The sequence below is a fragment of the Oncorhynchus mykiss genome, chromosome 7 (assembly GCF_013265735.2).
Source record: "Oncorhynchus mykiss isolate Arlee chromosome 7, USDA_OmykA_1.1, whole genome shotgun sequence".
NCBI lineage: Eukaryota > Metazoa > Chordata > Actinopteri > Salmoniformes > Salmonidae > Oncorhynchus > Oncorhynchus mykiss.
The window spans coordinates 36,829,060-36,852,468 of NC_048571.1; the positions used below are offsets into that span (position 1 = coordinate 36,829,060).

The following is a 23,409-nucleotide window of genomic DNA, read 5'->3' on the forward strand; positions in this document are numbered from 1 at the left end:
TCACCAGGGGCTTGTAAAATGAAATGAAATGCTTTTATGATATAATGAGGATCAAAAACATCCCAATTGCTTTGCTAAAATGTTTGTTATCCTGATCTCCCTTGTTAAAGCTAATCTGCTATGTTGTTTTGTTCTGTTCTGCTGCAGATACATGACAATTCGGATGTTCAAAACACAAGAACACTAAGCTCAGCTGGGACTGTGTCAGTACACTCTTAGAAATTTTTTTTCAAAAGGGTGCTTTGGCTGTCCCCATAGGGAGGACCCTTTTTGGTTCCAGGTAGAACTCTCTGTGGAAAGGGGTCTACATGGAACCCAAAAGGGTTCTACCTAGAATCAAAAAGGGTTGTTCTAAGGGTTCTGCTATGGAGACAGCAGAATAACCCTTCTGGTTCTAGATAGCAACAACAACAAAAAAATCTAAGAATGTACATACACTGTATACATGTGTTTGTTTGTGTGTTTGCGTGCGTGTGTGTTTGTGTGTTGCATGTGAAACACATCAGGCCTCCCTTTCTTCAACAGCCTCCAATCTGTTGTTAGCGTGAGAGTGGGGGAGTGGGGGGAGAGCTAGCTAGGAGAGAGGTTCTGGGCTATAGGGAAAAACAAAGAGAAGGGTAGAAAAGGAGGAGAAGACAGGCCAGAAGGGAGATGGGAGGGAGGGAGGGGCAGTGGTATGGAGGGGTGGAGATGGAGAGACACTGCAGTGAAAATCTCCATAATGAAACAGACCTCAGTCACTGGCCAGCCCTCCCTCCATCCCTCCCCCCGTCACTCCATCCCTCCCCTCCTCCCCTGCTGTTAGCCAGCACAGATTGAGTAATTAGTCCATCTAGCCTCACATTTCCTCCTATATTCTCGCTTTCTCCTCCCCTCTACTCCTACAAGTTCCTCTCCTCTCCTTTACCCTCTCCTCCTTTCTCATCTTCTTCCTCTCTCATCCCCTCTCCTTTCCTCCTCATCCTCTCCCCTTTCATCATACCTCCCCTCATTTCTCCACCTTCCTTCTTAGCTCTCTGTGTAGATTGGCTAGGCACATATTTTCCATAAAACTATTTTTAGAATCATGCACTTCACTGAATTATACATGTTTAACAGTTGTGACACAAGAGCCTGAAATGTTGATATTCTCTTCGGATTTGCTCGGCGGTCCATTCTGGAGCATGTTCCTGTTCTATTCTGGTGTTGTTCTGAGCTGAAATGGGCCTAAAGACTGAATCTGCTTCCCAAATGGCACCTTATACATACTGTCCTACTTTTGACCTGAGCCCTATAGGTCAAAAGTAGTGAAATATATAAGAAATATGGTGCCATTTTGGATGCAGACAATATCCACTGACTCATTGGCTTTAAATTCAGATTCAGGTAGTTCTACAAGTATTCTTAGGATGTTCAGTTATTAATTTCTACAGCAGACAGGGAAATCATATACAGTGTGTAGAGAAGATCATTTCCTGAGGTCCTACTATGACCTAGTTGAAGTATTTTTTGTACTTCCCATTTAAACTGAAAAGGTTTTCAAGTGTCACAATTTCACCGCCGGTCAATATCTACTGACTCACTAGCTTTAAGATTTGAGTTATACATTTTTGCTGCAGACAGGGAAAATACACAGTATACTGTATACATTTTCCTGAGGTTCTGATTTGACATAGTTGAATAGGTAATAGACTCCATGTTTTTCGTCATCTGACATGGGTTTCAAATAACTGAAACCGTTTTTAACTGTCACAAATAAACCTCCAAGCTGGCCAGGTGAAAAAGAGCTTCCCATTAGGTCTGATTACCATTGGGTACAGTTCCAAAGGATGTGCTCCACACAGAGCAGAACGCTGCACCTAGCAGAACAACTGAAAATGTGTTGGGGCTTGTGAATGACATGAAATGCTTATATGATGTAATTGAGGATCAAACATCCCCATTGCTTTGCTAAGCCGTTTCTTATTCTGATATCCCTGCTTAAAGATAATCTGCTATTTTGTTTTGTTCTGTTCTGCATACATGTGCTATATACGTTTCTCCATTATGTGTGTGTGTGTGTGTGTGTTTTTTTTGTTGTGTGTGCTTGTGGGTTGCATGTGAAATACAGCAGGCCAAGGCCTCCCTTCCCGCAATCTGTTGTTAGCGTGAGAGTTGGGGAGTGGGGAGAAATATAGGGGAAAACAAAGAGAAGGGTGTGACAGAGGAAGTAGGGAGGGAGGGAAGGGGGATAAAGAGAGAGCGAGAGAGAGCAGCTGAATGTAAATGGAGGTCTGGCAGGGAGAAATGGGCTGAGCTTTGGGGACCATCAGAGCTCTGCTGCTCTGCTCTCTCTAACCAGACAGAGACCTTGGCGTGTGTGTGTGTGTGTGTGTGTGTGTGTGTGTGTGTGTGTGTGTGTGTGTGTGTGTGTGTGTGTGTGTGTGTGTGTGTGTGTGTGTGTGTGTGTGTGTGTGTGTGTGTGTGTGTGTGTGTGTGTGTGTGTGTGTGTGTGTGTGTGTGTGCACGCTAGACTCAGGGGTGGGCAACTCCCATCATCGGGGGCCTGATTGGTGTCACACTTTTTCCCCATCACTAGCAAACACAGCAGCTAGAGGGTTGGGCGTGGTGGGTTTAACCGGGGCAGCAGCTACATAGCCACAGAATTTGCTTTAAAGCTTCATTTTCACACTCTACTACCTTCCCTCTCATCTATCTCTCGCTTCTCTCGCTTTGCATGTCAATGCATCACTGGCTACATCTTGTGGGTTGGTAAAAAAAAAAAAAAAAAACACAGATTGATAAATAAGAGGCTTTGGGATTTGGTGATAGTCACTGCATGTGTTTTTCCCTCCCACTTGACTTGACTCTCTGCTGTGGCCGAGGGAAAAGAGATTGTCTCCTCTCCTCCTCTCAGAGGTATGAAGGGCCCTACACACGTTTGTGTGTGTGTCACACGGGATGCAGCCTGCTCTCAGGGCAGGTCTCTGGGCAGCTATAGACTGCTCTGGACACAGAATCTACATGGTTCTGGGCTGCTGGCTCCCTACAGCTAAACCATAAACAGACAGATAACAACATCATTCAACTCCCCATCAACAATGGCAGGCACAAGAATACATTACATGAAAATAATAAATTTACAGAAGGGTCAAATAAACTCTCTCTCTCTAGAAAATGCCTGTTAAACTGCTACACAATCCGTGGCTCTCTAAATAGGAGGCATATTTATACACCATGGTTACAAATTACAATACACTGGGTAGGCCTACACGATGGTTGCTAAGGGAGACATAGAGAATGCAAATTCTGCAGAAAAAAATAAAAATAAAAAAACAAAGGAAATACTTGGGTTTATCTTTCAAATCAAGCAGAGAAATGGTAAGGTTCTCTTTGTTCCTGGATCGATTTTCACAATTTGAGTCAGGAGAGGAGAGCTAAGCTAGAGAAGAGAGAGAGAGTAGTCAAAAGGAGAGAACGGCTAAAGAGAAGAATATTTCCCTTGGTTCCGTAACTCTGCAGTGAGGAGAGAGTGGGCGAGAGAGAGATGGAGTGAAGGGATAGAGAGAGGGAGAGGGAAGAGAATCCCTGGGAAGTGACTAATCCAGGGGAACAAATGCCACCTAGCCCCCACGAAAGAGATTGTCATGGTCCCCTCGAGAGCAGACACACACAGAGAGGGTAAGAGAGGACGAAAGAGAGTGAGGAGAGGTAAGAGAGGACGAAAGAGAGTGAGGAGAGGTAAGAGAGGACGAAAGAGAGTGAGGAGTGAGAGAGAGACAGAGGAAGCGAATCACATGGCTGTGTCCGACTAGCAGCGCAAGGGGGGGGGGGGGAGAGGGGAGAGGGTGAAAGAGAGAGAGAGAGAGATGGAGACCTGCAAGAGCAAAGGAGTAGAGCCTAAGCGAGCCCATTTCTCATTTTAAATGCCAGTTCAAGCCTTGATACAGCCATGAGTGAGAAAGACAGGCATGTCATATGATGGAAGTGCTTACGTATCAACCTGACACTTCTGAGTTTTACTGTACAGTCTTCCAGTGATGTGCACATTAACATGGATGGGTTTAGCCGACAGACACTACAGCCGACACACAAGTACACAGACAATCAAAGTTAACAAAAAAAAAAGTGTTTAAATCCACTTGAATTACATACATTCAAATACATGTAATTAATCAACCACAACCTTAGGGGAGAGCTTAATTTTAACCCCTCAAACTAAGAGTCTGTGTCCCGATGTTACACCTTTTCCACCCTGAAGTGTTACCTTGCACAGTTACTGACATTTATTTGAAAGTGGGGTAGAGAGTCAGGACTCGGGACACATCCAGAGACTCTACCCACTGGGCAGAAACTGTTTGAACGTAACATATTCTGAATTGGAATTTAAGTGGAAAACACATTGGATTTGAAAAAAGTATCAACATAAACTGCTGTTGAGGGTGAAACTTCAGGGTGGAAACTTCAACCACAGCTACCCTTTGGTCTCCCACCCAGGGTTTTAACCAAGCCAGGCCCTACTCAGCATAGACATTTGTCACCGACTGTTACCAATGTGCTATTGTGAGTGTAATTGTTGAGAAATCTCCACTTAATAGATTCACTGTTGCTATCAAAGTCATTTGAAAAGGTAGGTTTGATATGGATATATTATTGAGTTCCTTCGGAAAACGCTAATTAATTAAATAAACTTTTCTTAATGAGTTAATTGTTACATTATTAATTTAATCTACTAATGATTAAACGTAGTAGGTACAGTTGAAGTCGGAAGTTTACATACACTTAGGTTGGAGTCATTAAAACTAATTTTTCAACCACCACAAATTTCCAGATTTCTCCATTTAGCCAAGGAAGAGTGCTCTTTTGGCCAGGTTTGGATTTGATTTTCTTTATGAAGCCATTTATTGTAGTCTGGATTTTGGATAGAAAAAACTGACTATCAGCCTGCATATCTGTATAGGACAAGAGATCATTCCAGTTAATTCCCTTAATTGCGTTTTCAAATAATTTAATTCACTCTTAGGTATTCTTAATTGATCCGACTTTCTAACAGTAGAGAGGTTAAACCTGCTCTTAGAAAGCTTTCTATCCATAAGTGTCAGATTGTGATCAGTAATCATTCAGCAATCTTGCTCTGATTTGATTTCCTGAGTGTCCCAGAGATAAAATGTAGAATAGTTTTGTTTGATCAAATCCATTTCTATATTCAAATGTATCAACTTTGAACCCCTGCAGTCTCTAGATGACTGTTATTTATTTAATCAACTATGTTTAATTGTTACCCGATTAAATTAATAACAGTCATCAGATTCATGAAAGTAAAGTCACAACATATTCGAGCCCTTGTGTGAGGAATCTAAAACAAAATTAAGCCTTACTGTTGAACAGTCTATATGAATTGTGTAGCAAATTACGTTATACACCAATAGAGCTGTAGGTAGGATTATTGTTGAGAGTGAGTGATTCCTTTTGACTAAGATACTAGAAAGATTGCCTCCGGTGTTGTATACACGACAAAGGGTCAGAGTGAGTAGACTCACCAATTATTAATTCCTAGAGCTAGGAAATATGGACCAGCCGATTAAGGAAATTTGAGAAAATATATTTGTATGGCCAAAGCAAAGTATTATATCTCTGTCTCTCACGATTCACGAGCGAGCACTCGGCTAGTATTAACTCCTAGAGCTAGGACATGTGGGCCAGCCGATAAAGGAAATTTGAGAAAATATATTAGTTTGGCCGAAGCAAAGTATTATATCTCTGTCTATCACGCTTTAGAAGCGTGAGTATACACAATTAATATTTATTTATGTTATTGTGTGTTTTTTCGGTAACAATACTAGTAAGAAATGCAGATTGGGTTGAATGTGAGACGTCGTTAGTAAACCCCTTGTCCCGTATTGAAGGGGACCTTGTTTGTGCTTGAAAGTTAACATTCTTGTGCAAGAACGGCTAGCTTTGCATTAGATGCTAAGCTAACAAATAGAGATCAGCCATTTTCCTTTGTTCACAGCGAACTCCCACGCGTTATGGGAATCCAGTGTCATTTCAGGTTTCAGCGTGAAATCCTATGCCTTGGCCGACGGAAGTCCCGCCTCTGCTGAAATTCTTTGGAATTCAGCTCTCTGGGGTAAGTGACCCCTTGTGCTGAAGAGTCAACAGTATTATTTTTTTGCAAAAAATATAATTCCAATGTGAGGGCCAATGTCTTCTCACATTTGTAACAACTGGTTACACTTTAATAATATCCAACCAATCTCAACTGATTGGATGTCATTGTCTCATTCGATTTAACAAGGAAGTTAAATTGCCAAACAAACCAAACAAACCAGGTCAATCACTCAGATAACGACCAAATTAATTTGTTCCAACTAATGAGACATTGTTGTTCTGATTAAAGAAGCAATAAAACTGGCCTTCTTTAGACTAGTTGAGAATCTGGTGAATCAGCATTTGTGGGTTCGATTACAGGTTCAAAATGCCCAGAAACAAAGACCTTTCTTCTGAAACTCATCAGTCTATTCTTGTTCTGAGAAATGAAGGCCATTCCATGCGACAAATTGCCAAGAAACTGAAGATCTCGTACAACGCTGTGTACTACTCCCTTCACAGTACAGCACAAACTGGCCCTAACCAGAATAGAAAGAGGAGTGGGAGGCCCCGGTGCACAACTGAGCAAGAGGACAATTACATTAGAGTGTCTAGTTTGAGAAACAGACGCCTCACAAGTCCTCAACTGGCAGGTTCATTAAAACACCAGTCTCAACGTCAACAGTGAAGAGGCGACTCTGTGATGCAGGAACAGGAACTCGATTTAACCAAAAATAAATATGATGAAGTCCATGTCAAACTAGATAAATCTGACGAGTTACCTAAAAACAGGAGCACGCAACTTGAATACATGTGAGCAGTTTTGATGAAAGTTACTCATAGCAATAATGTTCTAGTCCAAATGTTGCAGACCAAAGAAGATCAATTAATGAACACAATGACAAATTTGGATGACAAAACAGCTGAACTCATCGAAGTCACTGACCAAATGATTGATGAGAGAACCCAGGTGAGAAAGATGGAAAAATGTATCTCCATGCAAGCGGAGGAAATCTCATCACTGAATCTCTCACTCTGCACTCAAGACCTCTACCTGTAAACCATGACAGATAAGTATGAAAACAACTGGAGCAAGTGCGACACTCACGTGTCTAAAATAAGTACTCTGTGCGCCCAAGTAGACTCTGTTATGCAGCAGAATACCACTCTTAGGTACCATCTGGAGGAATTCCAGAACAGTCATGTGCTACAGCGTGACTAATCAACCAAGCAACCAAGCTCACAACCAGAGCTCGGTACACAAAGGAGTGAAGACGACAGAAGGTTTTAGACTTTTACCTCTCTCAGGTGTCCCTCAGTCTTCTCCTCTTGGCCATTCGGCACACAATTCCCCAGAGGATGAAGCCAACCCTCTCTGCGCACTTGGCACGGAACGCCTTGACAAAATCTTCAAGGGTAACAAAGGGTTCAATGACGATGCTCTCTAGAAGCTCTGCTAAGTGAAGTACAAAAGTGCAAACAATTTGAGCAAAGAGGAAAAAGGTGAGTCAACAGGTCCGCCAAAATTAAGACAATTTATGAGGACGTAAACAATCAAATTACTCCCGATCTCACTCGAGACCCTATCCAGGGCCCGCTCAATCTAGAAACAAGCCCACAGGCTTTGACTATAGACTCAGATACAAGGGTAAAGTTAAACATAGCCAATTTCACTCAAACTCCAATAAGTCGATCTATTTTAACCATGGACACAAATGACACATCACGCCGTTGCGAACAATACTCTACTTTGTGGAAAATATCACCACAAATTCACTTCAAAGAGGCCATACCTCAAAGCAGTCCTGGAGGACTGCTTAATCATCTCTCAAACATTGTTCATTGATCGCAAAAGGGCTTTGAACCCAGCTAAATGCGGGTTAAAAACGAAACAATGCGATAATAAACTTTGAGGTTTCACTCAGACTACCTCGCGGACCAGTTGGGAAACAAATATTTCGACACATCTTGGTGCAGAATCTGACTCAAGCAGATATTACAATATCCTGTCACATTCAATCAGCCAACCGGATTGACTATTATTTTCATGATTTCGATCATGCAGTCTCTGTGAGTGAGCAACTTCCCTCCTCCGTGGAGTCATGCAATACTGTAGCTAGGATTAACTTCCCTTGTCCTTCAGACACTTCTGCAAGCACCGCAGCCATCTCAGGAAACATAGCATCAACGTGAAGAGTGGAATCTGCTTCCGATGATACATTTTCCCGATTTGGGAGGGACTGGAACCCCTTTCTATAGAAATAACGGCATCAGTCCCGCCACTGATCTGATGACTCCCACTGGTGAAACACTGTGCGATATAGCGGAAATATATCCTCATCTCAGTTTGCAGGTACTGGAATGGTTACCACATGCAGACGCTGTGGTGACTGGCAGGCCACCGGGAGATTTGGTTGAAAGGTTACAGCCAATCTACTAACAAAGTGGCTGCTGACAATTTGTACAAAGGGTCCGACCTTTTCGTTGGTGCCTTGGACTCCAACACCAACCACTGGTGGGGGGGTCCCGAGACAGAAAGGGGGGAGAATACTAGCCCAGACCTATGATACTAGCCCAGACCTCCTTCCCCATGCAACCACCAGTTAGTGCCACAACGCCACTCATTTGGGAAAGAAATGCAATGATGTATTTCATGAGTGTTGTGCGTTATTAACGTCTGTAAGTTACTGCCTAGATCCACCAGCCTGGACAACTGGACAACGGTCAATAACACAATAGAAAAATCTATATACAGTGTGTGCAAATATAGTAAGATTAGGGAGGTAAGGCAATAAATAGGCCATAGTGGTGAAATAATTACAATTTAGCAATTAAACACTGGTGTGATAGAAAGTGCAGAAGATGAATGTGCAAGTAGAGATACTGGGGTGCAAAGGAGAAGAAAAAAAACAATATGGGGATGAGGTAGTTGGGTGTGCTACTTCATGTCCAAGATGATGTAGCAGTGCAGACGTGGTTTGTAGTCCTCTCGTGTACTTTTGTATTTTTAGTCTTTTTTTGTATATATTTCAATTTATTTTCAATCTCTTTTCCATTTTTAAATTCAATATACGTACCTTCCAGTAACCCGCCTCACCCAATGTGACACGGATCTGCAATTATTTTTAGACCTTATAGCCAGAACCTCCATGAGAAGCTAGCCAGCTAATTAGCTACTAGCTATTTAGCCATTGTTAGCCACTGCTGGCGGCCTTTCCTTCTGCACAGACACCAGCCATTTTTTTAGCCTGGATAATACTCACCAGCATTGGACTGATTTTTCCACTACAATGCCGGATTCCTGCCGTAAACCCTGGAGCATTATTCCTGATCATCACAGCTTCCTAGCTGCCATTGAGTGACGCAGCCCCGAAGCTAGCCCTGAGCCAGGCCCACCTCCCGGCCTACTCTGTGATCATCCGGCTACTCAGCCGATGCCTTCCGGACTCTACCCCAACATGGCTAGAATCCACCACTCCGCCGGATCCTTACCGTAAGCTCTGGACCTGTGCATCAGATCATCGCTGCTACCGAATGGTTATAGTGGCTAACGCCCCTGCCCCGAAGCTAGCACCAGATAGCCAGGCGCATCTCCCGGCTAGCAAACGAAATGACTACAACTACAATTACCTCTTTCGCCATCTGGTCTGGACCCTTTGTCGACACAGCACCCCGCCGTATCACCACGACTGATCTGCCGACTTAACTCCATCCGCTGTAACCGGCCTTCGCGGGATGTCGGAGCAGACGCTTCTGCTTACCCCAGCCTGCTAACTTTAAACGCTCCCATGTGCAAGCGTAGTAACAACTAACAACTACTCCATCTATTGCTGTTCACTGGACCCTATGATCACTTGGCTACATAACCGATGCCTGCTGGACTGTTCATTAATCATGGGACTGTTTATTTATCTGTCAGCCCCAACTCAGGCCCTGTGTGTAGTTAACCGACCCTCTCTGCCCATGCATCGCCATTTAACCTGTTGTTGTTGTCTTAGCTGATTAGTTGTTGTTGTCTTACCTGTTGTTGCCTTAGCTAGCTCTCCCAATCAACACCTGTGATTGCTTCATGTCTCTCTAAAATGTCAATATGCCTTGCACACTGTTGTTTAGGATAGTTATTATTGTCTTAGTTTACTGCGGAACCCCGAGTCCCACTCAACATGCCTCAGATACCTCCTTTGTCTCACCTCCCACACATGTGATGACCTCACCCAGCATAACTAGCCAGTCCAGAGATGAACCCTCTCTTATTTTTTATTTATTTTTATTTCACCTTTATTTAACCAGGTAGGCTAGTTGAGAACAAGTTCTCATTTGCAACTGCGACCTGGCCAAGATAAAGCACAGCAGTGTGAACAGACAACACAGAGTTACACATGGAGTAAACAATTAACAAGTCAATAACACAGTTGGAAAAAAAGAGAGTCTATATACATTGTGTGCAAAATGCATGAGGAGGTAGGCGAATAATTAGAATTTTGCAGATTAACACTGGAGTGATAAATTATCAGATGGTCATGTACAGGTAGAGATATTGGTGTGCAAAAGAGCAGAAAAGTAAATAAATATAAACAGTATGGGGATGAGGTAGGTAAAATTGGGTGGGTTATTTACCGATAGACTATGTACAGCTGCAGCGATCGGTTAGCTGCTCAGATTGCAGATGTTTGAAGCTGGTGAGGGAGATAAAAGTCTCCAACTTCAGCGATTTTTGCAATTCGTTCCAGTCACAGGCAGCAGAGAACTGGAACGAAAGGCGGCCAAATGAGGTGTTGGCTTTAGGGATGATCAGTGAGATACACCTGCTGGAGCGCGTGCTACGGGTGGGTGTTGCCATCGTGACCAGTGAACTGAGATAAGGCGGAGCTTTACCTAGCATGGACTTGTAGATGACCTGGAGCCAGTGGGTCTGGCGACGAATATGTAGTGAGGTCCAGCCGACTAGAGCATACAGGTCGCAGTGGTGGGTGGTATAAGGTGCTTTAGTAACAAAACGGATGGCACTGTGATAAACTGCATCCAGTTTGCTGAGTAGAGTATTGGAAGCTATTTTGTAGATGACATCGCCGAAGTCGAGGATCGGTAGGATAGTCAGTTTAACTAGGGTAAGTTTGGCGGCATGAGTGAAGGAGGCTTTGTTGCGGAATAGAAAGCCGACTCTAGATTTGATTTTAGATTGGAGATGTTTGATATGAGTCTGGAAGGAGTGTTTACAGTCTAGCCAGACACCTAGGTACTTATAGATGTCCACATACAGTGCCTTGCGAAAGTATTCGGCCCCCTTGAACTTTGCGACCTTTTGCCACATTTCAGGCTTCAAACATAAAGATATAAAACTGTATTTTTTTGTGAAGAATCAACAACAAGTGGGACACAATCATGAAGTGGAACGACATTTATTGGATATTTCAAACTTTTTTAACAAATCAAAAACTGAAAAATTGGGCGTGCAAAATTATTCAGCCCCCATAAATTAATACTTTGTAGCGCCACCTCTTGCTGCGATTACAGCTGTAAGTCGCTTGGGGTATGTCTCTATCAGTTTTGCACATCGAGAGACTGACATTTTTTCCCATTCCTCCTTGCAAAACAGCTCGAGCTCAGTGAGGTTGGATGGAGAGCATTTGTGAACAGCAGTTTTCAGTTCTTTCCACAGATTCTCGATTGGATTCAGGTCTGGACTTTGACTTGGCCATTCTAACACCTGGATATGTTTATTTTTTAACCATTCCATTGTAGATTTTGCTTTATGTTTTGGATCATTGTCTTGTTGGAAGACAAATCTCCATCCCAGTCTCAGGTCTTTTGCAGACTCCATCAGGTTTTCTTCCAGAATGGTCCTGTATTTGGCTCCATCCATCTTCCCATCAATTTTAACCATCTTCCCTGTCCCTGCTGAAGAAAAGCATGAAGAAAAGCATGATGCTGCCACCACCATGTTTGACAGTGGGGATGGTGTGTTCAGCTGTGTTGCTTTTACGCCAAACATAACGTTTTGCATTGTTGCCAAAAAGTTCAATTTTGGTTTCATCTGACCAGAGCACCTTCTTCCACATGTTTGGTGTGTCTCCCAGGTGGCTTGTGGCAAACTTTAAACAACACTTTTTATGGATATCTTTAAGAAATGGCTTTCTTCTTGCCCCTCTTCAATAAAGGCCAGATTTGTGCAATATACGACTGATTGTTGTCCTATGGACAGAGTCTCCCACCTCAGCTGTAGATCTCTGCAGTTCATCCAGAGTGATCATGGGCCTCTTGGCTGCATTTCTGATCAGTCTTCTCCTTGTATGAGCTGAAAGTTTAGAGGGACGGCCAGGTCTTGGTAGATTTGCAGTGGTCTGATACTCCTTCCATTTCAATATTATCGCTTGCACAGTGCTCCTTGGGATGTTTAAAGCTTGGGAAATCTTTTTGTATCCAAATCCGGCTTTAAACTTCTTCACAACAGTATCTCGGACCTGCCTGGTGTGTTCCTTGTTCTTCATGATGCTCTCTGCGCTTTTAACGGACCTCTGAGACAATCACAGTGCAGATGCATTTACACGGAGACTTGATTACACACAGGTGGATTGTATTTATCATCATTAGTCATTTAGGTCAACATTGGATCATTCAGAGATCCTCACTGAACTTCTGGAGAGAGTTTGCTGCACTGAAAGTAAAGGGGCTGAATAATTTTGCACGCCCAATTTTTCAGTTTTTGATTTGTTAAAAAAGTTTGAAATATCCAATAAATGTTGTTCCACTTCATGATTGTGTCCCACTTGTTGTTGATTCTTCAAAAAAAAATACAGTTTACATCTTTATGTTTGAAGCCTGAAATGTGGCAAAAGGTCGCAAAGTTCAAGGGGGCCGGCTACTTTCGCAAGGCACTGTATTCTAGGTCGGAACCATCCAGGGTGGTGATACTAGTTGGGTGTGCGGGTGCAGGCAACGAATGGTTGAAAAGCATGCATTTGGTTTTACTAGCGTTTAAGAGCAGTTGGAGGCCACAGAAGGAGTGTTGTATGGCATTGAAGCTCGTTTGAAGGTTAGATAGCACAGTGTCCAAGGACGGGCCGGAAGTATACAGAATGGTGTCATCTGCGTAGAGGTGGATCAGGGAATCGCCCGCAGCAAGAGCAACATCATTGATATATACAGAGAAAAGAGTCGGCCCGAGAATTGAACCCTGTGGCACCCCCATAGAGACTGCCAGAGGACCGGACAGCATGCCCTCCGATTTGACACACTGAATTCTGTCTGCAAAGTAGTTGGTGAACCAGGCAAGGCAGTCATCAGAAAAACTGAGGCTACTGAGTCTGCCGATAAGAATATGGTGATTGACAGAGTCGAAAGCCTTGGCAAGGTCGATGAAGACGGCTGCACAGTACTGTCTTTTATCGATGGCGGTTATGATACCGTTTAGTACCTTGAGCGTGGCTGAGGTGCACCCGTGACCGGCTCGGAAACCAGATTGCACAGCGGAGAAGGTACGGTGGGATTCGAGATGGTCAGAGACCTGTTTGTTGACTTGGCTTTCGAAGACCTTAGATAGGCAGGGCAGGATGGATATAGGTCTGTAACAGTTTGAGTCCAGGGTGTCTCCTCCTTTGAAGAGGGGGATGACTGCGGCAGCTTTCCAATCCTTGGGGATCTCAGACGATATGAAAGAGAGGTTAAACAGGCTGGTAATAGGGGTTGCGACAATGGCGGCGGATAGTTTCAGAAATAGAGGGTCCAGATTGTCAAGCCCAGCTGATTTGTACGGGTCCAGGTTTTGCAGCTCTTTCAGAACATCTGCTATCTGGATTTGGGTAAAGGAGAACCTGGAGAGGCTTGGGCGAGTAGCTGCGGGGGGGGGGGGGGGTTGGGCTGTTGGCCGAGGTTGGAGTAGCCAGGAGGAAGGCATGGCCAGCCGTTGAGAAATGCTTGTTGAAGTTTTCGATAATCATGGATTTATTGGTGGTGGTGTTACCTAGCCTCAGTGCAGTGGGCAGCTGGGAGGAGGTGCTCTTGTTCTCCAGTGTTCTCCAGTGTCCCAGAACTTTTTGGAGTTAGAGCTACAGGATGCAAATTTCTGTCTGAAGAAGCTGGCCTTTGCTTTCCTGACTGACTGCGTGTATTTGTTCCTGACTTCCCTGAACAGTTGCATATCACGGGGACTATTCAATGCTATTGCAGTCCGCCACAGGATGTTTTTGTGCTGGTCGAGGGCAGTCAGGTCTGGAGTGAACCAAGGGCTATATCTGTTCTTAGTTCTGCATTTTTTGAACAGAGCATACTTATCTAAAATGGTGAGGAAGTTACTTTTAAAGAATGACCAGGCATCCTCAACTGACGGGATGAGGGCAATATCCTTCCAGGATACCCGGGCAAGGTCGATTAGAAAGGCCTGCTCACAGAAGTGTTTTAGGGAGCGTTTGACAGTGATGAGGGGTGGTCGTTTGACTGCGGATCTGTAGCAGATACAGGCAATGAGGCAGTGATCGCTGAGTTGGTCAGGATGACGTCTATGAGGGTGCCCTTGTTTACAGATTTAGGGTTGTACCTGGTGGGTTCCTTGATGATTTGTGTGAGAATGAGGGCATCTAGCTTAGATTGTAGGACTTCCGGGGTGTTAAGCATATCCCAGTTTAGGTCACCTAGCAGAACAAACTCTGAAGCTAGATGGGGGGCGATCAATTCACAAATGGTGTCCAGGACACAGCTGGGAGCTGAGGGGGGTCGGTAGCAGGCGGCAACAGTGAGAGACTTATTTCTGGAGAGAGTAATTTTTTTAAATTAGTAGTTCGAACTGTTTGGGTATGGACATGGAAAGTATGACATTACTTTGCAGGCTATCTCTGCAGTAGACTGCAACTCCTCCCCCTTTGGCAGTTCTATCTTGATGGAAAATTTTATAGTTGGGTATGGAAATCTCAGAATTTTTGGTGGCCTTCCTGAGCCAGGATTCAGACACGGCAAGGACAACAGGGTTAGCAGAGTGTGCTAAAGCAGTGAGTAAAACAAACTTAGGGAGGAGGCTTCTGATGTTGACATGCATGAAACCAAGGCTTTTTCGATCACAGAAGTCAACAAATGAGGGTGCCTGGGGACATGCAGGGCCTGGGTAAACCCTGATGTGGAGGGTTTACCTCCACATCACTCGGTACCTGGGTTTACCTCCACTGTACCCGCAACCCACCATCCCCTGTAAGTACATGATGCCCTGAATCTATTCTACCACAACCAGAAATCTGCTCCTTTTATTCTCTGTCCACAACGCACTAGACGACCAGTTTTGATAGCCTTTAGCCGTACCTTCATCCTACTCCTCCTCTGTTCCTCGGGTGATGTGGAGGTTAACCCAGGCCCAGTGTGTCCCCAAGCACTCTCATTTGTTGACTTCTGTAACCAAAAAAAGCATTGGTTTCATGCATGTTAACATCAGAAGCCTCCTCCCTAAGTTTGTTATACTCACTGCTTTAGCACACTCCACCAACCTTGATGTCCTTGTCATGTCTGAATCCTGGCTAAGGAAGGCCACCGAAAAATTTTCCCTCCAAGTACACCTCTGCTGTTTTCAATCAGGATCTCAGTGATCACTGCCTCATTGCCTGCATCTGTAATGGGTCAGCGGTCAAACGACCTCCACTTATCACTGTCAAACGCTCCCTGAAACACTTCAGCGAGCAGACCTTTCCAATCGACCTGGCCGGGGTATCCTGGAAGGATATTGATCTCATCCCGTCAGTAGTTAAATGCCTTCCTTACCATCTTAAATAAGCATGCCCCATTCAAGAAATTTAGAACCAGGAACAGATATAGCCCTTGATTCTCTCCCGACCTGACTGCCCTTAACCAACACAAAAACATCCTATGGCGTTCTGCATAAGCATAGAACAGCCCCCGTCATATGCAACTTTTCAGGGAAGATAGGAACCAATATACACAGGCAGTTAGAAAAGCCAAGGCTAGCTTTTTCAAGCAGAAAATTGCTTCCTGCAACACAAACTAAAAAAAGTTCTGGGACACTGTAAAGAGAATAAGAACACCTCCTCCCAGCTGCCCACTGCACTGAGGATAGGAAACATTGTCACCACCAATAAATCCACTATAATTTGAGAATTTCAATAAGCATTTTTCTGCGGCTGGCCATGCTTTCCACCTGGCTACCCCTACCCCGGTCAACAGCACTGCACACCCCACAGCAACAAATTAGCCTCCCATACCCTACTCAATAAATTGGATGCAGTCTATCACAGTGCCATCCGTTTTGTCACCAAAGCCCCATATACTACCCACCACTGCGACCTGTACGCTCTCGTTGGCTGGCCCTCGCTTCATATTCATCACCAAACCCACTGGCTCCAGGTCATCTACAAGGCCCTGCTAGGTAAAGTCCCCCCTTATCTCAGCTCGCTGGTCACCATAGCAGCCCCCACCTGTAGCACGCGCTCCAGCAGATATATCTCTCTGGTCACCCCCAAAATCAACTCTTTCTTTGGCCGCCTCTCCTTCCAGTTCTCTGCTGCCAATGACTGGAACGAACTACAAAAATCTCTGAAACTGAAAACACTTATCTCCCTCACTAGCTTTAAGCACCAGCTGTCAGAGCAGCTCACAGATTAATGCTCCTGGACATAGCCCATCTATAATTTAGCCCAAACAACTACCTCTCCCCCTACTGTATTTATTTACTTATTTATTTTGCTCCTTTGCACCCCATTATTTCTATCTCTACTTTGCACATTCTTCCACGGCAAATCTACCATTCCAGTGTTTCACTTGCTATATTGTATTTACTTCCCCACCGTGGCATTTTTTTGCCTTTACTTCCCTTATCTCATCTCATTTGCTCACATTGTATATAAACTTATTTTTCTACTGTATTATGTTTGTTTTACTCCATGTTGTTTACACTCTGTTGTTGTATGTGTCGAACTGCTTTGCTTTATCTTGGCCAGGTTGCAAATGTAAATGAGAACTTGTTCTCAACTTGCCTACCTGGTTAAATAAAGGTGAAATAAATTATACAATAAAAGCCAATCTCTTGCTCTTGGCTAGAGCTCCAAGCCCTTCTATGATGGATCATCAACACTAGCCTAGCCTGGAATCCAAGTGGAATACCCCTCAATTGTTTCAATGAAGTGTGTTGATATAGCTTGGAATCCCAACTAAATATATCTTTGTTTCCCAATTTACTGTTTCACTACAATGAAATAATAGAATAGTGGGCAATACAAACTTATACTCAGGATTCCAAGCTACATTAACACAGATTGCAGCAGCAGGAAAAAAAAATGGATGGCGAGCTACAGATGGGATAGGCCACACTTTTCATGCATGGATAGACCAAACTGACATCAGAAGCTAACAAGCTGTATCATATTATACCATTAATGTAAGCCCCATTTGTGACTACAGTACATATTGTGGTCGATCATAAATCATACCAGAACAAGACAGTGAGGGTAAATAAATGTGCTACAACCATATTCACCCCATAGTGAGTGAGTGACTGAGTGACTGCGTGACTGCGTGACTGCGTGCGACATCAGGACACTAAGGACAATCACCCACGACAAACTCAAAGAATATGGCTGCCTAAATATGGTTCCCAATCAGAGACAACGATAAACACCTGCCTCTGATTGAGAACCACTTCAGACAGCCATAGACTTAGCTAGAACACCCCACTAGCTACAATCCCCATACATACACACCACATACAAAAACCCATGCCACACCCTGGCCTGACCAAATAAATAAAGATAAACACAAAATACTTTGACCAGGGTGTGACACAGGGAATCCCATTTTAATTACAGGGGACCCAACATGGGTCCCTGACTCCAGGTTTGGGAACCACCGTACTACTAACATCTCTCTCTGCTTGCTTCCTCTCTTTTTGTCTCCTTTGCCTCCTGCATTGCAGCCTGTCTCACCACTGTCTCTCTCACTACTCTCTGTAATGAGAATTTCAGATTACAGCTACTGCCGAGGTCAGGCTCCATTTAACATTAGCTTCTAACTTCATCCTTCTAGTTCGCTAGTTCTACCTAGCTAGCTGGCTAACAGTAACCAGAGCCCTTGAGCTAACTAGCTAACATTAACTAGCTATCTACCTAACTGAAATATCAGCGACTATTTACCAGTTGTACATTCATTCTCCAAGAGTCAGTTTTTGTTTGTTTGTGTGTTGAAACGGCAGGAGTCGAGCGATGTTAAAAATAATTGCCTCATGTCCAGTCACAAGCCCACTGTCAGTTGCGGCTTTACATGCCACTTGCCAGCATTGGTCAGCCTGGGCTGAGGTAGTTCATTTCACGTCCCGGCATGTGTCATGGAAGGAGATTTGCCGTTGGACAGAGTGGTGAATGAATGTGCTGTTAACAAGTGTGTTGATCAAGAGTGTTGATCAACGCTGGGAATGCAATAAGAAGTGGGTAAATGATAATTAACTAAACAGAAAGGTGAGTAAACGCTATTTCACAAAAGGTGAGTTTACCCTCCACTACATCACTGAGCATAGCCAACCTGTGTATTTTCCCTAGTGGCACGCACTGTTGAGTTTTGGCTACATTAGAGAAAAATGCAGTGTTTTTGTCTGACAGTAATGCTATGCTACACTATTATATTTGGTTCTGTTATGTAGAATATTATCATTATGTGATCTTGCAGACATTGGTTCAGCTTTAAACTAACTTTAGATCACCATTCGCCAGAGTAGCCTGCAGCCTGCAGTAGAGCAGAGTAGAGCAGAGACTGTGTAAAATAAAGAATAAAGGAAAGGGAAAGGGGGATACCTAGTCAGTTGTACAACTGAATGCCTTCAACTGAAATGTGTCTTCCGCATTTAACCCAACCCCTCTGAATCAAAGAGGTGCAAGGGTCAGCCTTAAACGACATCCACGTCTTCGGATGACCAGAACGTGATCTGCACATGTCAGAAACGTCAGGATCTTTAGTCCGGGGATCTGCAGCCACTCCATTATCTCTATGGGTACACCAATCTCTGAGGGTAATCTTCTCCCCTAGTCGTTAGTAGTATGCACCTAAGAATTAATGAGCTTTTCCCTTTGAGCCTCTCTCTCTATGTACAATATCTGAGACCGTTTTCTCTCTCTGTCTCGCTTCCTCAATCTCTCTTTCTTTCTCCTTTTCTCTTCTCTCTCTCTCTTATTAACGACAGCCTTTCCCTTCAATGTTCTCTCTCTCTCACACTCTCTCTCTCCATCCCTCCCTCCCTCCCCACTTGTGGTAATTATAGTTCTGTTCTGTCCTGCTTGGAGCAGTGAGTGAGAATGGCAGTGAACCGTGACAGGATGGATGTTGCTATGTCCTAATTAAAAACTATTGACACATCTCCTCTCTAGTTAAACAGATGCTTAAGTGATAATGCCTTCATCTCGGGACAGCAAACCGTGTCAATATATCCACCAAACACCAGCTTCGAGGGTATTATCACTTTTATACAACGGGTTACCAACATATTAAAATAATGATTGACATATTTTCATTAGAAACATTATTTATTCATACTATTTCATCGTTCCATGAGCTATAGAAGGTACAAGCTCTCTCTGTGGTGTAGCTCATTGACATTCAGATCGGTTGCTGGTGTTGGCATGGGCATGACATTAGAAATACATTTACATTTCTGAAGCAATGGGAGAGAATTATTGTATTATTGAGCTACAGTCAGGTCCAAAATGATTGCCCCCTTTGATAAAAATGAGCAAAGAAGACTGTATAAAATAAATGTTACAAATACTGAGCTATATTGTATGCAAATGATATACTAGTACAATTGCTCAGACAACTAGATTTTGTTGAACAAGTAATACTTAAAATCTAAAAAAGAAGGGTCAAAATGATTGGCACCACTGTTTTCAATGCTACACAAAATTCCCGTTGCGAGGTTAACAGCACCGAGCCTTTTTCTAAAATGTTTTATGAGATTGGAGAACACATTGGGAGGGATCTTGACCATTCCTCCATACAGAATCTTTCCAGATCCTTGATATCCTTCATCTGGCTTATTGACTGTCCGGACGCTGAGATGGTCATTGCAAAAGTATCATGTTGTGGTCAATTAAACATTTCTTTGTGGAGTTTGATGTGTGTTAGGGGTTATTGTCTTGCTGGAAGATCCACTTGCAACCAAGTTTCAGCCTCCTGGCAGAGGCAACATAGCCTCGTACAAATCTTGCGAGCTTACATTCTATTTTACCACACGGATACATTTAAATTATAATTCTACTTGGTAAATGTAGTATACTATAATTGCAGCAGACTCAAGTGCCATAGGTATAGCTGCTCAAATACAATTAACTGTGAAATAACCAGCCAACCAGATATGCAGGGTGAGCCTACCACCCCGGAGCCCGAGACCATCCTCCCACCTCGTGCCTGGTGATGGCACTCAGCTAGGGAATAGGTCCGGGAGGCGCAACAGTCCCAGCCGAACCCTGGGGGGGTGCCCAGATAACCGAATGTTTGTGCCTGACGCTGTCCACTTCGTGGTCCTAGATTAGGCCCATTCCTCCAGGCTTGCCTGCCACTCAGGCTCCCATCAGACCCTGGCCTTCGTGTGACAACTATTTTGGTGGCCTACTATGGTTCCGGATGTCGCTGCATTTGTCGCTGCCTGCACAGTCTGTGCTAAAACAAGACTCCTCGGTAAGCTCCGACTGGTCTTCTGCAACAACTGCCTGTCCCTCCCCATCCCTGCACGTCTTCTGGATCAATGGACTCCCGTGGACATGGTCTAAGACCGGGGTCCTCAGTTCTCGCCCCAGTTCTGGAAGGCGTTCTGCACCCTCATTGGGTCGTCGACCAGCCTGTCCTCTGGGTTCCACCCTGAGTTCAATGGCCAGTCGGAGCGAGGTAACCAGGACCTCAAGACTACTCACCACCTGGAGCCAGCAGCTTGTGTGGATGGAATATGCCCGCAACACCCTTCCCTGCTCTGCCACGGGCCTATCGCCATTTGAGTGTTCCCTGGGATATCACCCCCGCTCTTCCCCAAACCGGAAGAAGAGGTAGGCATACCTTCTGCCCAGATGTTTGTCCACTGCTGTCGTTATACCTGGAGGAGAGCCCGGTCGGCACTCCTCAAGACCATTTCCAGTTATTGACGACAAGCGGAACGCCATTGGACCCTGGCTCCCCAGTATCGTCTCGGGCAGAAAGTATGGCTATCCACCCGGGATCTGCCTCTCCGGGTGGAATCCCGCAAACTCTCCCCCCGGTTTATCGGCCCGTTTCCCATCTCTAACATTATTATCCCCTCTGCTGTTTGTCTTCTGTTGCCCCGTACCCTTCGTATACAACCCACCTTTCATGTGTCCAGAGTTAAATCCATGTCTCACAGTCGTTTGTCCCCTGTTGGATTAATAAACTGTTCGACGTTGTCTGCATCTGGGTCTTATCTTAAAATGTGATAGTGGCTGGCATGGCCAGCACACGTAAGATTTGGTTCTGGGTCCCTCATGAGGTTTAATGGGCATATGAATTGCCCCAAGGGGACAAATAAAGTTGTTTGAATGAATTATTTTCAACTCACAGCACAGGGAAAGTATATACTCCATCTGTCTGAGAAAATTAAAGGAGAAACATGTGGATCTTTCAGCAGGCAGGTGACTCAGAGGGTAAAATACTGTATGCCAGCAAGCTGCAGTATGTAAGCCAGTGGCATACAAAGAGAAATATAGAAGTAAGCTATATATAAGCCACTGGATAAACGTAGCCTGTGAAGAAAAACTAAAATCGAAAAACCCTGTGCCTTCCACTTAGGGACAAGGATTGAGCAGCCAGCAAGGTGAACTGAAAAACTCTTCAGTAACATTCACTGGTAAGGTTTGCAATTTCATGTGGTTTTAGGAAGCTACTTGTCTTCATCCCCCATCAGGCCTTGTGTAGCCTATGTGAGATACTGATGGAAACAACAGCTACAGCAATCGCAAACCAATTCCAACCAAACCAAATCAATTCAAGAAACTATTCAATAAATGGACACAAAATCGAAACGCTACCTCCCACTGTACTTCAAGGCCATGATAATACCAAGGAGAGCTGCTGTCTGAGCATGAGCTATGTTGAATGCTTGTGGCAAGCCATTGCGTGAAAAAGTTGTGTGTCACGCTACGACACAATGCTAACCAAAACACAGACATTCTTTTGTGTGTGTGTGTGTGTGTGTTTGAGCGTGTGCATGCATCTGTCTCTGTGTGTGCATGTATGCTTCTGTCTGTGTGTGTGTGGCACACACCACGTTGTTTTCATTTTTTTTATTCCTTTATTTCAACAAGGAACACAGACTGAGACCAAGGTCTCTTTTACAGCTGGGCCCTGCGTATACATGTTTACACATAAAGTTTAGGTACAATGATTAAGAAACTACACAAGACAAACAAAACAATCACAGATAACACAAAAAAATACAGCAACAGATTACATTTACACACAGGTTATTCTACTAACAGCACAAGAACTTGCATTACCCGAAACAGTTACAAGCAACACAAAAATAAAAATCCTCCAATAAATATTTAAAATGGTCGACAGGGGGACAAGAGTCTCAAGTTTAAGTTTAGTCTGCAGGCTTTTCCATAGGCAAGGAGCGTAACAGGAAATGGCAGCCATACCCAACTCTGTGGAAAATACATGGGCCTCAAGTGTAATCCATGCTTGAGACCTGGTTTTAGGAATTATAATTCTAATATTGATGAGTGATGATAAATAAGAAGGTAGCTTATTCAGAAGTGCTTTATAGACAAACACGAGAGCATGTTGTTCTAGTCTCACGGACAGCGAAGTCCAACCCACATTTTGATATAAAACACAATGGTGAGTTCTGTAGCTAGCACCCGTAATAAACCTAAGTGCACAATGATAAGTAGCATCCAGCAATTTAAGTGTTGATACCGTAGCATGCATGTAAATAATATTCCCATAATCTATAACAGACATAAAAGTAGCTTGCACAATGTGTCTTCTATTTGTAGAGGACAAACATGTCCTGTTTCTATAACAAGAACACTCAGATACCCAAGTCAGAGTACACCCTCTGCATACTCTACTGTCCCCAGGCTGAGATGAGAACATTCTTGCCAGAGGAACAGCGGCCGGGTCCCACAGGCACCATTCAATTTACCCTGCTGCTGTATGCTGATGAAGGGGCGGCAGGGTAGCCTAGTGGTTAGAGCGTTGGACCGGAAGGTTGCAAGTTCAAATCCCCGAGGTGACAAGCTACAAATCTGTCGTTCTACCCCTGAACAGGCAGTTAACCCACTGTTCCTAGGCCGTCATTGAAAATAAGAATTTGTTCTTAACTGACTTGCCTAGTTAAATAAAGGTAAAAAAAAAGAACTGGAGAAACACCAGTGACAT

At 44.0% G+C, this 23,409-nt stretch overlaps 1 protein-coding gene across 4 annotated transcripts in view; it reads right to left on the reverse strand.

Moving 5' to 3' along the window:
• LOC110528947 (kinesin heavy chain) overlaps positions 1–23,409 on the reverse strand; it is a 119,454-nt gene that overhangs the window by 90,369 nt on the left and 5,676 nt on the right. The window contains exon 1 of one of the 4 annotated variants that reach the window (XM_036983180.1): positions 9,679–9,905. The exons of the other annotated variants lie outside the window; for them this stretch is intronic. Within the exon in view, the coding sequence (XP_036839075.1) occupies positions 9,679–9,690 (12 nt within the window). The 5' untranslated portion in view covers positions 9,691–9,905. Of the gene's footprint in view, positions 1–9,678; positions 9,906–23,409 lie in introns of those variants that run through there. 4 annotated transcript variants of the gene reach the window in all.